Genomic DNA, 16,703 nt, shown 5'->3' on the forward strand with positions numbered 1-16,703 from the left:
AGACACTCGCTAAGGCCTTTGTCAAGGAAATTGTCAGACTACATGGTGTTCCTACTGACATTGTTTCTGATAGGGGACCTCAGTTCGTGGCTCGTTTTTGGCGTGCCTTTTGTGACAGGTTGGGAGTTCATTTGTCGTTTTCATCCGGATATCATCCTGAGTCTAATGGCCAGACAGAAAGAAAGAACCAGGATGTTGAGCAGTTCTTGCGTTGTTTTGTGGCAGACAATCAAGAGGGGTGGTCTGAGTTTCTGCCGCTTGCTGAATTTGCTCTTAACAACCACACATCCTCTTCTGCTGGGTGTTCGCCTTTTTTTTGTTGTTCTGGGAGACATCCGTCTTTTGGGTCATTCTCCAAATTGGTTTCGGCTGTGCCTGAGGAGGAGAGTTTTTCCGGTGATTTGGAGAGAGTTTGGACGGATGTGCGTGGTAATCTTCAGGAGGCTAACAAAAAATCTAAGAGGTACTTTGATAGGAAACGGCAAGAGGCTTTGTTTGCTATTGGTGACATGGTTTGGATGTCCTCTAAGAATCTGTGATTGAGGATTCCTTCTAAAAAATTGGGTCCCAAGTTTGTAGGGCCCTTTAAGGTGCTTCAGATAGTTAACCAATCTGCTGTTAGGTTGGAGGTCCCTACCTCCTGGAAGATTAATCCGGTGTTTCATGTTTCTCTGTTGAAAAGAGCTGATGTGTCGGATGGTGACGCCTCTGTCACTGTTCCTCCGGTGGTGGAGAATGGGGAATATGAAATTTCCCACATCCTTAATTCTAGACGGTATAGGGGGAGTTTGCAGTATCTCGTCGCTTGGAAGGGTTTCGGACCCGAGGATAACTCATGGGTGAGGGCGGATGATGTTTCTGTTTCCAGACTTGTCAGAGCGTTTCACAGGAGGTTTCCTGATAAGCCCAGGCCTAGGGGATCCGGAGGATCCTCTTAGAAGAGGGGGTACTGTTAGAACTCTCCTGTTAGGTTTTTTCTAGTTTGCTGGTCACATGACCTTTTTTGCCTATTTAATCCTGCTCCGCCCTCCTGGCCTTGCTGGACTTCATTGTAATTTCTACTCTTGAGCTAGCTTGGTGCTCTGTTACCTTTCTCAGTCAGTTTTGCTAGGTCTTTGGACCTCTATGTTCTATGTTGTTTGTTTGTCTTATTTCTGCTACAATTTCTGCTAGGAGGTGTCCATCTTTCTCCCAGTCCCTAGTTCTTGTAGGGATCCCTTCCTCACATCTATAGGTCTTCGTTCAGACTAGCCGAGGACTTTAGCGGGACTGATCGCAGGATCAGGTTCCCCATTACATGATAGGGATCCAGCTTAGTTCTATTGTAGGGACAGATCTCCTGTCTTTCCTTAGTGCTTGTAGCAGATCATAACAGGAGAAGGATGAAATAGCAGACAGACATTGTGGGATTCTGGTTAGTAGGGAGGAGATATTGGGTCCAGAGAGGTAGATCTGTGTGTCATCAGCATGGAGGTGATACTAAAAACCATGGGACTCTATGAGCTGTCCCAGGCTGAAGGTGTAGATGGAGAAGAGCAGGGGTCCTAGGACTGAACCTTGGGGGACACCGACAGATAGGGAGTGGCATGAGGAGGTGGTTTGTGAGTGGGAGACACTGAGTATCCTGTCTATTAAATATGAGGAGATCCAAGATAGGGTCAAGTCTTTGATGCCAAGAGATGAGAGAGTCTGTAGTAAGAGAGAATGGTCCACTGTGTCAAAGGCAGATGACAGGTCCAGGAGGAGGAGGACAGAGTAGTTTTGCTTGGATTTGTCAGCTAGTAGGTTGTTGGTGACTTTAGTCAGGGCAGTTTCAGTGGAGTGGTGCGGTCGGAAGCCAGATTTTAAGCGGTCAAAGAGGGAGCAGGAGGAGAGGTGGGAGGAGAGTTCAGAATGGACGTGTTGTTCCAGTAGTTTTGAGGCACAAGGGAAAAGTGATATGGGGCGATAGCTGGACAGAGAGGATGGGTCAAGGGATGACTTTTTGAGGATGGGTGTGATCGAGGCATGTTTGAAGCATGAGGGGTAGACACCAGTTGTTAGTGACAGGTTGAAAAGGTGGGTTAGGGTTGGGATGAAGACTAGATATAGTTAGACATACAGTACAGACCAAAAGTTTGGACACACCTTCTCATTTAAAGATTTTTCTGTATTTTCATGACTATGAAAATTGTACATTCACACTGAAGGCATCAAAACTATGAATTAACACATGTGGAATTATATACTTAACAAAAAAGTGTGAAACAACTGAAAATATGTCTTATATTCTAGGTTCTTCAAAGTAGCCACCTTTTGCTTTGATGACTGCTTTGCACACTCTTGGCATTCTCTTGATGAGCTTCAAGAGGTAGTCACCGGAAATGGTCTTCCAACAATCTTGAAGGAGTTCCCAGAGATGCTTAGCACTTGTTGGCCCTTTTGCCTTCACTCTACGGTCCAGCTCGCCCCAAACCATCTCGATTGGGTTCAGGTCTGGCGGCTGTGGAGGCCAGCTCATCTGGCGTAGCACCCCATCACTCTCCTTCTTGGTCAAATAGCCCTTACACAGCCTGGAGGTGTGTTTGGGGTCATTGTCCTGTTGAAAAATAAATGATGGTCCTACTAAGCGCAAACTGGATGGAATAGCATGCCGCTGCAAGATGCTGTGGTAGCCATGCTGGTTCAGTATGCCTTCAATTTCGAATAAATCCCCAACAGTGTCACCAGCAAAGCACCCCCACACCATTACACCTCCTCCTCCATGCTTCACGGTGGGAACCAGGCAAGTAGAGTCCATCCGTTCACCTTTTCTGCGTCGCACAAAAACACGGTGGTTGGATCCATTCCTTGTGTTCTTTAGCCCAAACAAGTCTCTTCTGCTTGTTGCCTGTCCTTAGCAGTGGTTTCCTAGCAGCTATTTTACAATGAAGGCCTGCTGCACAAAGTCTCCTCTTAACAGTTGTTGTAGAGATGTGTCTGCTGCTAGAACTCTGTGTGGCATTGACCTGGTCTCTAATCTGAGCTGCTGTTAACCTGCGATTTCTGAGGCTGATGACTCAGATAAACTTCTCCTCGGAAGCAGAGGTGACTCTTGGTCTTCCTTTCCTGGGGTGGTCCTCATGTGAGCCAGTTTCTTTGTAGCGCTTGATGGTTTTTGCAACTGCACTTGGGGACACTTTCAAAGTTTGCCCAATTTTTTTGACTGACTGACCTTCATTTCTTAAAGTAATGATGGCCACTCATTTTTCTTTACTTAGCTGCTTTTTTCTTGCCAAAATACAAATTCTAACAGTCTATTCAGTAGGACTATCAGCTGTGTATCCACCTGACTTCTGCACAACACAACTGATGGTCCCAACCCCATTTATAAGGTAAGAAATCCCACTTATTAAACCTGACAAGGCACACCTGTGAAGTGAAAACCATTTCCGGTGACTGCCTCTTGAAGCTCATCAAGAGAATGCCAAGAGTGTGCAAAGCAGTCATCAAAGCAAAAAGTGGCTACTTTGAAGAACTTAGAATATAAGACATATTTTCAGTTGTTTTAGACTTTTTTGTTAAGTATATAATTCCACATGTATTAATTCATAGTTTTGATCCCTTCAGTGTGAATGTACAATTTTCAAAGTCATGAAAATACAGAAAAATCTTTAAATGAGAAGGTGTGTCCAAACTTTTGGTCTGTACTGTAGGTAATCCGGAGTATATATATATACAGTGCCTTGTGAAAGTATTTGGCCCTCTTGAACTTTTCTACCTTTTGCCACATTTCTAGCTTCAAACATAAAGATATAAAATTACAATTTTTTTGGGAAGAATCAACAACAAGTGGGATACAATCGTGAAGTGGAACGAAATTTATTGGATATTTTAAACTTTTTAAAAAAATTAAAAACTGAAAAGTGGGGCGTGCAATATTATTCGGCCCCCTTGAGTCAATACTTAGTAGCGCCACCTTTTGCTGCGATTACAGCTGCAAGTCGCTTGGGGTATGTCTCTATCAGTTTTGCACATCAAGAGGCTGAAATTCTTGCTCATTCTTCCTTGCAAAACAGCTCGAGATCATTGAGGTTGGATGGAGGGCGTTTGTGAACAGCAGTTTTCAGCTGTTTCCACAGATTCTCGATTAGATTCAGGTCTGGACGTTGACTTGGCCATTCTAACACCTGGATACATTTATTTTTGAACCATTCCATTGTAGATTTTGCTTTATGTTTGGGATCATTGTCTTGTTGAAAGATAAATCTCTGTCCCAGTCTCAGGTCTTTTGCAGACTCTAACAGGCTTTCTTCCAGAATTTGGCTCCGTCCATCTTCCTATCAATTTAACCATCTTACCTGTCCCTGCTGAAGAAAAGCAGGCCCAAACCATGATGCTGCCACCACCATGTTTGACAGTGGGGATGGTGTTTTGAGGGTGATGAGCTGTCCTGCTTTTACGCCAAACATATCGTTTTGCATTGTGGCCAAAAAGTTCGATTTTGGTTTCATCTGACCAGAGCACCTTATTCCACATGTTTGGTGTGTCTCCCAGGTGGCTTGTGCCAAACTTCAAACAAGAATTGTTATGGATATCTTTGAGAAGTGGCTTTCTTCTTGACACTCTTCCATAAAGGCCAGATTTGTGCAGTGTATGACTGATTGTTGTCTTATGAACAGACTCTCCCATCTCAGCTGTAGATCTCTGCAGTTCATCCATAGTGATCATGGGCCTTTTGGCTGCATCTCTGATCAGTCTTCTCCTTGTTCGAGATGAAAGTTTAGAGGGGCAGCCGGGTCTTTTGTAGATTTGCAGTGGTCTGATACTCCTTCCATTTCAATATGATCGCTTGCACAGTGCTCCTTGAGATGTTTAAAACTTGGGAAATCTTTTTGTATCCAAATCCGGCTTTAAACTTCACTACAACAGTATCTCGGACCTGCCTGGTGTGTTCCTTGGTCTTCATGATGCTCTCTGCACTTGAAACAGAACCCTGAGACTATCACAGAGCAGGTGCATTTATACGGAGACTTGATTACAAACAGGTGGATTCTATTTATCATCGCCAGTCATTTAGGACAACATTGGATCATTCAGAGATCCTCACTGAACTTCTGCACTGAAAGTAAAGGGGCTGAATAATATTGCATGCCCCACTTTTCAGTTTTTAATTTTTTTAAAAAGTTTAAAATATCCAATAAATTTTTTTCCACTTCACAAATGTGTCCCACTTGTTGTTGATTCTTCCCCCAAAAATTTGAATTTTATATCTTTGTTTGAAGCCAGAAATGTGGCAAAAGGTAGAAAAGTTCAGGGGGCCAAATACTTTCACAAGGCACTGTATATCCATCTGAACTAACAGTCCTGAAGACTAATACAGCTGCATATATTCAGTGGTGATAGCAGGAGTTAGGCAGGCAGAGAAATTTGTGAACACTATACAGCACAATAGTGTCCATTGCACGTTCAGTCTGCTCCTGCTGTTACAGATATCCGTAGACATAGCCCCAGATATCAGGGGCCAGGGCTATTATTTTTCATATTATTTTCTAAAAAAGTAATAGTGTCCAACAATTGACTGCTCCATTTCCTTGTTAGCACTGCAGAATACAGCCCGATCTTTTCCATCATCAGACGTGATACCATATTGCAGCGATAAAAATGCAGAAATTTGTAGTGAATGTGGAAAATATTATCCTTCATTTACAATTTGTCAGCAGTGTGTCAGTAAAGCTATTCACACATGGTCGCTGGCAATAATAGGAAACTACAAGGCCGCTACTTAAAACCGTGGGCGTCCGTCAGAATTATCACATATAATTGCGGTACACATCCAGCCATTTGTAGCGACCGTGGAAAATATTGTCCTTCATTTACAGTTTGTAGCAGTGTGTCAGTGAAGCTATTCACAAGTGGTCGCTGGCAATATTAGGAAACTACAAGCCCGCTATTTAAAACCATGGGCGTGCGTCAGATGTATCACATATAACTGCGGTACAAATCTAGCCATTTGTAGCAGCCGTGCAAAATATTATCCTCCATTTAAAATGGGCAAGACATGTAGTAAGGGACGGGGAAGTGGACGTGATGGTGATGGTGCATGCAGAGGTCGAGGCCGAGACCGTGGGCAAGCTGAAACACCCACATCTTGTCGCCCGACCTTCCTGTCCCAATTGACCGCAGCACACCACTATTGAACCCAGAGCAGTATCAAAAGGTTGTTGGTTGGATAGCAGATAATGCTTCCAGTCACTTTGCCACCACCATCACCCTGTCTTCCACACTGTCATGTCTCAGTAGCCTTGAGTATGAACCACATATTCCTCACCCTGATCCTCCTTCTTCCCGCCATGCTGAGTGCCTGGAGACAAGTGATCCCACACTTGGACACTCCGAAGAGCTGTTCAGTTTTCCATTTATACATTTGGGCCTCTCGCCCGGCAAGCTTCAAGCAGGGCAAGAGGAGATTGCATGTAGCGATGTCCAAATATTTGAGCAGCGACGGTCACATGAAGGCGATGGTGGAAAAGTGCAACTACTGTCACAAGAGGAGGATGATGATGAGACACAATTGCCAGAAAGTCAGGAGGAGGACCAGGGTGCGAAAGTGGAAGACGACGTAGTGGACGATGAAGTCACTGACCCCCAACCTGCAAGGTGACATGCAGAGCAAGGACAGCAGCACACAGGGGGAGGGAGGCATAGCATCACAATAAGCAGGAATAAGTTGTGTGGTACCCACAGACCCAAGGTGGGCAACCATTCCCCAGAACACCTACACGACGGAAGTTGCCAGTACAACTGTTAGGTCTTACTGAGTCTGGTTGATTGCAAAGACTCTGCAGATAACCCCAAAAAGGCCACTTGCACCATCTGCCAGGCGAGAATCAGCAGAGGTAGCAAAACTAGCAGCCTAACCACCACCAGCATGCTCATGCACATGATAGCAAAGCACCCGACTTGGTGGGCTGAACGCCAAGGTCCAGAAACAGTGTCTGTGGGTGACACCACTGCTTGTTCTGCTGTTGTGCGTGCACGCCAATCCCCTGTCCATGGCGCATGCGAAGATGCCTCCTGCCCTGCACCTGTCGTAGCACACAGCACACATAGCACAAATAGGCTTTGTGACTTTCAGAGTCCCTCCTTCATAAATGAAACAGGATGTGTCTGATTATGTCTCACACACCACATGGAAAAATAAAGTAGTAAAATGTTAAAATTACATTTACTGGCTAATGTTTTTTTTCACCGTTAAAAGCAATGCAAAAGTGCAAAAACACATCAAAAACGTTCCATTTGAGCATAGCCCAAGGTGTGGAGGATCAATTTTGGTTTTGGTTATTTATTTTGCCTCATATACAAGTCATTACCCTGGAAAGGATGTTCCTTAACATTTTTCCCAGGAAAATCCATTTTGGTTTAATTTTTGTATGTTTTATTGTGAGTCCGTAAAAGTGGTGTAATACTCTGACAACAATATTCACAGTAGTGACCTGGGAGTCAGAGATGCTTCCAGGGGTCTTCCCCTTGCTGTTCCCATGTCATTTCAGCACTGTTCCCATCGATTTCGGCAATTTGTCCCCCTGCAGACCTCCGGAGGGGCTGCCGGAAAAATGCTCAAGTTTCCCATAGACTTACATTGTGCTCGTTGCTCGGGTCGAGCACTCGAGCATTCAAAATTGCTTGTCTCGAGTAAAGAGAACCCGAGCATTTTAGTGCTCGCTCATCTCTAGTTAATACACTTAAGAAGGCCTTTTACTCCACTCCAGTTTTGATGCAGCATGATGTCAATAAGCCTTTTGTGGTGGAAGTAGATGCCCCTGAGGTAGAAGTGGGAGCGGTGCTCTCCCACGGTTCCACCACTCTAACACATTTGAGGCCTTCTGCATTTTTTTCTCGAAATTCTCTCCTCCAGAGCTTAATTATGGCATCAGCAATCAGAGGGATTGAACTTGAGACAAGCCCGATGGGCCTTATTCTATACCAGATTCAATTTTTCAATCTCTTACCTCCCTGGGACCAAGATTGTTAGGGCAGATGCTTTCTCTCTGAGCCTTTGTCCTAGCGAGTCTGAAATTATGGAACCTGATTTCATTCTTCCTAGGGGCATTGTAGTCTCTTCTGTCACATTAGCTTGGGAGGTGGTTAAGCCTCAGGGGATGGCTTCGCCCAGCACACCTTATGATAAATTATTCAATCCAGTTACAGTTGGGCTTGCTCAGAGAGTGTCATGACTCAGTCACAGCAGGCCACACTTGCATTAAGGGGACTTCTCATTTGTTGAGCAGAAAGTATTTGTCAGAGACATCAGGGATGACACCAGGGAGATCACACAATATCCCACCGCTGCCCTCACGTTGTCAGGAATTCACAGGATTGAGCAGGGATTCAAACACATGATCCCGACTACTCACTACGTAGCTATTGGCAAGCGAGCAGAAAGCATATGGCGTCACACCTCCGGATTCCAATGCATGGAATATGTATATACACCCCCTTATGGTTACTGCCAGCTTCACGATAGCCCAATTAATATTATTCTCTGCCACCACCGGCCGAGTTTGAACTATAATACATGCCTGGCCAGACGCCTCCTTTCTGGTAGCGTATATGGCTTCAGGGGAGGAACGATTACAGGACAAAAGAATCAGAACTATTACATTTTATATTTAATCCAAAAGGGAGGCAGTGTTTAGGAAAAATATGCAAAGATTTTACAAAAGGGGACATTTACAGTACAGAATATACAGTTACACAAATAAAACAGGATTAAAGAAGAAACTTACAATAAGATCGCTTAGACGATTCAGTATAGGTGGAGGGGAGGCACTCCAAATTTGACAGTTATTGAACCTGATCCTTTGCTATAATAAATATATATTCCTGGCAATGAATACTACTCCCCCTTTGGCTGTGTCCTATATGCCGAAGGGGAGACCTGCCCACACACTCCCTGGGATGACATCATGTGGGCTGGACTCCAGCCTTCATATTTTTATTAGAATATCCTGCTTTTGCGATAACTTATCACCGGTTGGTCGCAGAAGCCCGACAGTGGTACTATATTTTCTATTATGATTTTACCTTTCTCCTGAGACCACACACGACATAGTTGCGGTCTGTTATTTTGGTACTGTTGTGTGGCGTCCCTGCGGGTTCAGTCGCCACAGAGATGCAGCATCTCACCCAGAGGTGTGGTATCCCACTCTCAGGTAAGGATGGAGTACTGCCCGGGACCCAAACACCTGCATCCAACACTACACTACTCCAGACCAGCAGGAGGGGCAAGATGCATTGCTGCGCTGCTGAGCCCTGACCCTGGCTGGAGTGGGGGGAACCAAGAGAGAGGGAACCATGTAGTGGGTGTGGGTGGAGGAAGCAGGTCAGGGGAGCACTTGAGAAGGAGGATATAAAAAGAGAAGCCATCTTGGGTGTGTGAGATCAGTCTGGGAGAACAGTGAAAGGAGCAGGAGCTCTGCAGGAGCTCCACTCAGGGAGGAGGGCCTAGTGAGAGAGGCCCAGGACAGACTGGAGAGAGGAGAGGAGCAGGAAGAAAGGCTGCAAGAAAGGAAGAAAGGATCCTAGGGGCACGGGCAGTGCGGATGCCACCCATGCGCCTGAACCCACCAGGAGTGGAAGGATCAGGCCGCAGAGAGGGGACCGGTCCCTAAACTAGCAGAGTTCTTCAAGTCTCAACTAGATAACCGGAGGGTGCAGCATTTCAGGTGCTGCAGCCAAGAGCCACATCTAACTCATCAAAAAGTTGGCCATAGAGGACCCAGGGGGCAGAGAAAACGTCGCCCGACAAGGTCCGCGGACACCGGCTTGGGACACTGGGTGTGAGGTGCAGTGAAACGGCCAGAAGGAACCCACAGAACGGGGTCCCGCTAAGTACTCTGGAATTGCCTGAGGGTTTGCTGAGCCCCTCCCTGAGTAAGCACAGGACGACGTGGGAAGTTACCCCGGCCCTGGTAACTTTGAGTCTAAAAATCGTGAGTAAAACCCTGAAGACTGCATCCCACTGTCTCTGTGAATTATTACTGCACCATAATCCCCTGCACCACTCTACAACCTACTTCATCTATAACATCCCTGCAACGCCCTGGAGCTAGGCTCTACCTGTGGAGAGCTAAACCAACTCTGCTGCACTAACATCAGCTCCAGAGGACCTGCACCGCAGTGTCGGCTCCCTTTAGCCGCATACCACAGGTGGCGTCACGAACATTTCATAAAAACTATAATCCTTTTCTTTAAAACCCTTTTTATTGACTGCCCTGGGTCACGGACTGGGTCACCGCCACTGTGACATCTCCCCTAGCAACGACCGGCCCGGCTACCAAGTACCCCACGGCCCAGGGGGCGCTTCAGTTGCGCCAAAGCTCCTCGGAGGGGCTTACAGCTATGGGAAAATAAGCATATTTTTCCTTAGCTGACCCTGTCACTAAAATATAGGCCCCATTATTATCTGACGTATGGAACTTTAGTTGTTCCACAATTCATGTCGGCTCCGACCCGTCTGCAGATCTCTGTATTACCAGGACGTCAAATTTACGTCCTGGGAATATAACTTTCTCAGCTAGATGTAAATTTATTACAAGCCTGTGCTAATTGGGTTTGGTAGCACCTTTTTGGGCTAGCATTTGCTTACAAGGCACTTCTCATGTGTGCGTTAATTTGCAAAGACGCCACTGGCTGAGTGTCAGCTCTTCTCTTTTGACAATTACTATAAGGGAGGAGGAAAGACGGGTTTGGGAGAAATTGTTAATATTTTCTTAATATTTTTCTGACAGTATTGCTGGCCGTCCTTAGATAAGTATGTCGAAGCTTATGTTAAGGCATGCAAGATCTGTACCAGGAACAAGGTGCCTCGCCCTGTCAGGTAAACATATCCCTTTGTCCATTCCTGCATATCCTTTTCCCACATATGCATGGACATTATTACGGATCTCCCTGACTTCAAGGTATGACTATGGTGAGGGTTATTGTGGACAGATTTTCTAAACAATGCCATTTGGTTTCTTTGGCTCAGTTGACCAGTGCACAGAACTTGGTAGATTTGTTCCTTGTTCAGGTGGATTAAAAAAAAAAATACTGACCGAGTACTGACCAAACACTGATAGTGCAGTTGTGGCCTAAATGTACAGTATTTGTTTTAGTAATACAACCTAACGCAAAGAACTTAGCAGATGCTAAATTTACTTTCTGAGGTGGAAAATTAACATCCAAGGTTATAATTAATCAACAGGTCAGAAGAACATTCCCAAAAATACCTTTATCAATAGATTATATGTATATTTTAGGTTATGTGGATACTGATTAACTTTTCTCTTGGATGAGGAGGAGGTTGATGGATGATAGCTTTTTGGGTATAAATATCTGTGGTTTATGCTCCATACATGGATCCATCATGAAACTTCTCCTGATCTGTGTGCTCCTCGGAGCAGCTGATGAGCCCGTGCTTGTTTCTGAAGCCCATTGTTAATTTTCATAATTGTTTTTCTATTGATTCTCATGAGGGTTTTTGATGTTCATGATTATATTCTTTAATCTTCATTATGTTACGCTCATGAGATGTCAGTGTGAACAACATAAAACCTGTTTATTTGTAATGTTCTCAGCTGCTTTTGAAGATGATGACAAGATTGTGGCAGGTTACACCTGCGGCAAGAACTCCGTCCCCTGGCAGGTGTCCCTGAACTCCGGCTACCACTTCTGTGGTGGATCCCTGATCAACAGCCTGTGGGTGATCTCTGCTGCTCACTGCTACAAGGCATAAGTTACTGGAATTCTGACCAAGACTTTAATCAATTTAATGGTTCAGCGTTTATTATTCACTATTCTTTATTTTTGAGCAGCACAATGTAAATACGAATTTGACAAGAGTTTAGTTTGCAAAAATGGACGGCCATGACATTCTCAAATATATAAATGTGGAAAGTTGAAACAACATTATGTCTAGGGATAAAAATCATTTATTAAATTTTGTGGGATGAAAGCATTAATAATTGGCAATGAATATTTGATGTTTGCTCTGATGGTTGGTGTGATCCCTAAGGGCCGAATTCCGTACAACTCAATAATTTGTGGCCACCATTGTTTTAGAAAATCTCTTTAATAACGTGGACACTGGGCTTCAATTCTGTCAGATCTTATAAAGACCTTCTGTTAAGGGGACGGTTGCAAACAACTTTATTAAATAATGGAAAGCAACCGAACCCGGGGTCCATGATGCAACCTGGAGGACTGTGGCCGAACACCTTCCGGGTGAGAAGGTAAAACAACCAACTTAAATAACAATCCCTTCCGTGTTACTGCACACCGGAGCGGGAATAGGGATTCGCACTATCTCCGTTAACTGCACGAGAGATGTGCGATAAATAATGTATCTGTAGCCCTGTTTACAGAACAGGGACTACACAGCAGGCGCTAGGATGCGTGTGTGATACACGCCGGCGTATACATGCTCCCAGCCGGCATGCTACCGGACTGAGGAGTATCTCTCCACGTGGCTTACAGGCAGTGTCGGGAATATGGCATCTGAATATGGCATCTGCAGACTGCTCGGGGTGTATGGCGACCCTTTTGTTGGAGCCAGACTGTCAGACAAAGCTACCTGCCTCCCTCCATCTAAGGCTGCCTATCCCCCGCTAAACCTGCCTGACAGAAGCTAAAGCACACGTGGAGCCCAAACGACCAAGCGTCCACACAACAGCACCATCACAGCTCAATGATCAGAGCGTGCCGCCATGTTTGTGGGCGGGCTATTTAGAGATTAAGCCCTGCCCACGTCACACTATTGGTGACGTCACCCGCGACCAATCAGGCGTTGCCAGGTCACCGGATCAGCTGACTCCCAAACCACCAATCACGGTCCGCCATGTCACAGGCATGCTCAGTGCAGTGAATCCTGGACTTAGGCTGTAGCAGCCCTGTTTCCCTCCGCAACCTATCCTTCATGTTGCTAGGAACAAAAACCCAAGAGACAACTTGTACATCTCGTGCACCAGCTAGGCATTGGGACTGATGATGATGCTGAGCAGCATCAACCCTGGCTGGACTGGAATGGAAGACCACAGAATCCACTGATGGTTCTGAACCCATTTTAAATCCAGCAAATGCCTAACACCTTCCTATGAGTTTACTAAAGCTTTGTTAGCTCATGAAACAATGAGCATGTCCTACACTCAAAGAACAAAGTATTTGTCTGTTTTAAAAGAGGTTCTCTGAAGTTTAGAAAGTTAGGCTGTGTGCCCACGATGCGTTTTTTAAGCATTTCCTCAGTGGCAAAAATGCTGCAAAAATGCTTGGTAGAAGGTCAGCCATGTTCCCCATTGCGGAAAAAAACGCAGCACTACTAATTATTTTGCAGAAGCGCTGCGTTTTCGCCGCCATTGACTTGCATTGGAACGCATGGATTCCACATCACTGTATATGGAGATGCAGAATCCAAGCGTTCTAATGTGCGGATGGTACCCAGGTCTAGAGGAGAGGAGACTCTCCTCCGGACCTGGGTACCATAGAAAACTGTAAAAAAAAGAATAAAATAAAAAATAAATATATACTTACCTTCTGATGGCCCCCGCTGCGCTACTCCTCGCATGCCGACAGTTCGCGATGGACTGAAGGACCTGCGCTGATGTCAGAGTCATGTGATGGGTCACGCGACGCTGACGTCGGCAGGTCCTTCAGTGTAACGTGATCTGCCGTTTGCATGGATTTATATAGTGTGACCAAGTTGTCAAGCACTTTCCAAGTGATGCTAAAATCGCCTGGAAAGCGCTTGACAACCCGCATGCGGAAATGCATGTGAAGAACTCTTCACTTCCGCATGTCCCTGGCAGGAAAAACGCATGTACAATCCGCATGTACAATCCGCATGCATTTTTTTCTGCCAGGGGAGATGCAGAAACGCTCAGGAAAAAATCCTGAGCATTTCTGCATCATGGGCACATAGCCTTATGGTTATTTTCTTTGAAGACACTCTTGTGTATGGGATGTGACTTGATTGCAGGATAACTTTATCAACTTGAATGTGGCTAAATTATAAAACCACAAACAACCTATGGACATACGTATGTGGTGACACTTCTGAAGGAAAGCTGGCGTGTTTTCCTAAATTTTGACAAACACTTTAAAGCTAGTGCTGCAATACAAAACATATATGGTATAATCTTAATTAGAAATTGAGTTTAGTATCAGTTCCGTATTTTATGGGATTTTTAATATGCAGCACAATCCTAGCAATAATGTATATTACTTTCTTAATTCATCTAGTATAATTATTAAATTAATAATTTATTATCTTCTTCCAGGAGCGTACATGTCAGACTGGGAGAGCACAACATCGCTGTCAGTGAAGGTACCGAGCAGTTCATCAACTCCGCCAGAGTCATCAGACATGCCAGCTACAGCTCCTGGACCCTGGACAATGACATCATGTTGATCAAGCTGGCCTCTGCCGCCTCCATCAACTCCTACGTCCAGGCTATTGGCCTGCCCAGTGGCTGCCCTGCTGCTGGCACCAGCTGTCTGATCTCCGGATGGGGCAACACCCTCAGAAGTGGAAGTAAGTCATGAAATAAAGTCACTGATTTACAAGTTTACGAGCCACTGATATGTACTTAGCTGACGTTTGCTCAGGATTCGAAACTGCTCAGACGTAGAGACTGCTCATGGGTGGAGACTTCTCAAAGGAAGAAACTCCTCGGGGTTGGAGACTATTGTTAAATAACTCAAATAAATTATTAAGTGGGGTTATATAAGTGAAAAATTAGAAATATCAGACTATTTTTTTATAGACTTAAAAATAAAAAAACATTGGAGTCACCAAGAGCTAATAATTACTTTGTAGCTGTTCTCTTTTTTTGGATTCTTAACATGGGTGGTACCAACCAGGATAACCAGCACTGAGGCCAATATCAAGACAAAATCTTTTTATACAATCACCATTTTTTGTTGATTATCAGATTAGGAAAATGTTGAAATGAAGTTGATAAATTTTATGTTCTAAATTGAGTTTAGCACGGTCACATAATGCTCCATTTCAAACATAATTTTTCTAGATCTTCCCTACCTTAGATAGAGCCCTGTGTACAATTAACACTTAGGGAAAAGGTATAATGAAAGATACATTTTTTGGTTGAGGAAATATAGGCTAGGCCATCATGGAGAGATCAGCCATGAGCTTCTGATGTGTAAATATCTTATTGTAACAGGCAGCAAAAAGCTTTAATAATAAATTGCAAGAGAACACATGCAAACATTACAATTATTGATGATTTTCTCTTTTTTTTATGAAATACAGATAATAATTTTGGGGTCTATATACTATATGCTAATATTTTATGTAAATTTACTTGTAGCAAACATGCCCAACCTCCTTCTGTGTGTGGATGCCCCCGTCCTGACTGCCGCCCAGTGTAGCAACGCCTACCCCGGAGAGATCACCGGCAACATGATCTGTGTTGGATACTTGGAAGGAGGCAAAGATTCCTGCCAGGTAATGTGGCTTTATAACCTCATACATTTCAGATCTGTTACCCTAGGATTAGAGCTGTTAAGATAGCCATTTCTACAGAACCTGCTGACTGACTAATGTATACGATCGTGTCCTAACTCTCTTCATATGTCAGACATATTGGATTTCAACATGCCCTATCCACTGTTCTCATGGGAGATAAGATGTTAGCAGGTGTCTGCCTGAACCTATTCCCCTCACATCACTGAGAACAAGTGCTGTTCAAGAGTCATTAAAAACCCTCTATCACCATTTCTTCAATTGGAACAAATGAGGCAGACCTTCTGAGAGATTGAAATCCTAGCTGTAAAGGATGTCGAGTTTGGAGTTTCAGGTGCCCCGGTGCTTGAGGGAGAACATGGATTCCTCTGCCACAAACAAAGGCACTAGTATTATAAATGGCACATGAAACACAGGGGTCACTGTTTTTTTATTGGTGCTCAAGAACTTTGAGTTGCTCAAGGCGTTTAAATCTCCTCATGCTGGTATGTCAGAGCTGGTTCTTCACTGTCCACAAGGAGAAACCGTACCCCTTAGATCTTCTATGAGAGAGTTGTCTCTTGACTCATTTATTAGAATATAGATACATGATATTTATTTCTCTTTGCATCTTTTCAGGGTGACTCTGGTGGACCAGTGGTGTGCAGCGGACGGCTCCAAGGTATTGTCTCCTGGGGATACGGCTGTGCCCTCAGGGACTATCCTGGTGTCTACACCAAGGTCTGCAACTACAACTCCTGGATTTCCAGCACCGTTGCTGCCAACTAAACTCTTTCTTTCTTCTGTTGGTCATCTTCTCTTACTCTGCTACTTTATTGTAATTCACAACTTTGTGGCAGTTCATGATCAATAAAAAGTTAAAAGAATTCACAGCCTCAGATTATAATTTCGAGGGAGTTGGGAAGGTTTAAAGACCGGTATATCTAGTTCAAGTTTATCTAGTGGAAGGTGAACATAAAGGAGTTGCCAATTGTCTTCTTTGTATGAGAAAAAAGATACTTTCCCAACTCGAATTATAAGCTCCTTTGAAACCGTAGGACTCATAGTTCTACAATAAAGCTACCTATTATTTCTAGTTACGGGTAAAACTATGTTCTTATCATCTGCATCCCAACATGTTACTTGAATTGGTAGTAGCTACCAGGCTCACTGCGTACTTCTTTTACATTGATGACATGAGAATTATGAAAGCTGAAGTGAAAAAATCAAAAGGATCAGTCTGTCT

General features: G+C 44.3%; 1 protein-coding gene across 6 annotated transcripts; it reads left to right on the top strand.

The window, feature by feature from the left end:
• The first annotated feature begins 10,819 nt into the window (after positions 1–10,819).
• Positions 10,820–16,246, top strand: LOC141271188 (trypsin-like). Of its 6 annotated transcripts, none has more exons than XM_073681284.1 (5): positions 11,369–11,408; positions 11,574–11,733; positions 14,274–14,527; positions 15,324–15,460; positions 16,097–16,246. In XM_073681284.1, the coding sequence occupies exons 1-5, from the start codon at positions 11,369–11,371 to the stop codon at positions 16,244–16,246; spliced, it is 741 nt and encodes a 246-aa protein (XP_073537385.1). The 6 variants fall into 6 exon arrangements, with proteins under 6 accessions (XP_073537390.1, XP_073537385.1, XP_073537386.1 ...); XM_073681285.1 differs by having other exon boundaries at positions 11,369–11,405; positions 11,577–11,733; XM_073681286.1 differs by having other exon boundaries at positions 11,369–11,405; positions 11,577–11,727; positions 14,268–14,527.
• The last annotated feature ends 457 nt before the right edge of the window (positions 16,247–16,703 follow it).

Source organism: Phyllobates terribilis, unplaced genomic scaffold (genome assembly GCF_046119375.1).
Source record: "Phyllobates terribilis strain yellow unplaced genomic scaffold, ASM4611937v1 Scaffold_5__5_contigs__length_657084704, whole genome shotgun sequence".
In the NCBI taxonomy this organism is placed as follows: domain Eukaryota; kingdom Metazoa; phylum Chordata; class Amphibia; order Anura; family Dendrobatidae; genus Phyllobates; species Phyllobates terribilis.

Bases quoted from the DNA above. Each gene is read 5' to 3' on its own strand.
- LOC141271188 (XM_073681284.1), top strand. From the start codon at position 11,369: ATGAAACTTCTCCTGATCTGTGTGCTCCTCGGAGCAGCTG. The intron at 11,734-14,273 runs ATAAGTTACTGG...ATCTTCTTCCAG, and splicing joins GCTGCTCACTGCTACAAGGC to GAGCGTACATGTCAGACTGG. The intron at 15,461-16,096 runs GTAATGTGGCTT...GCATCTTTTCAG, and splicing joins GAGGCAAAGATTCCTGCCAG to GGTGACTCTGGTGGACCAGT.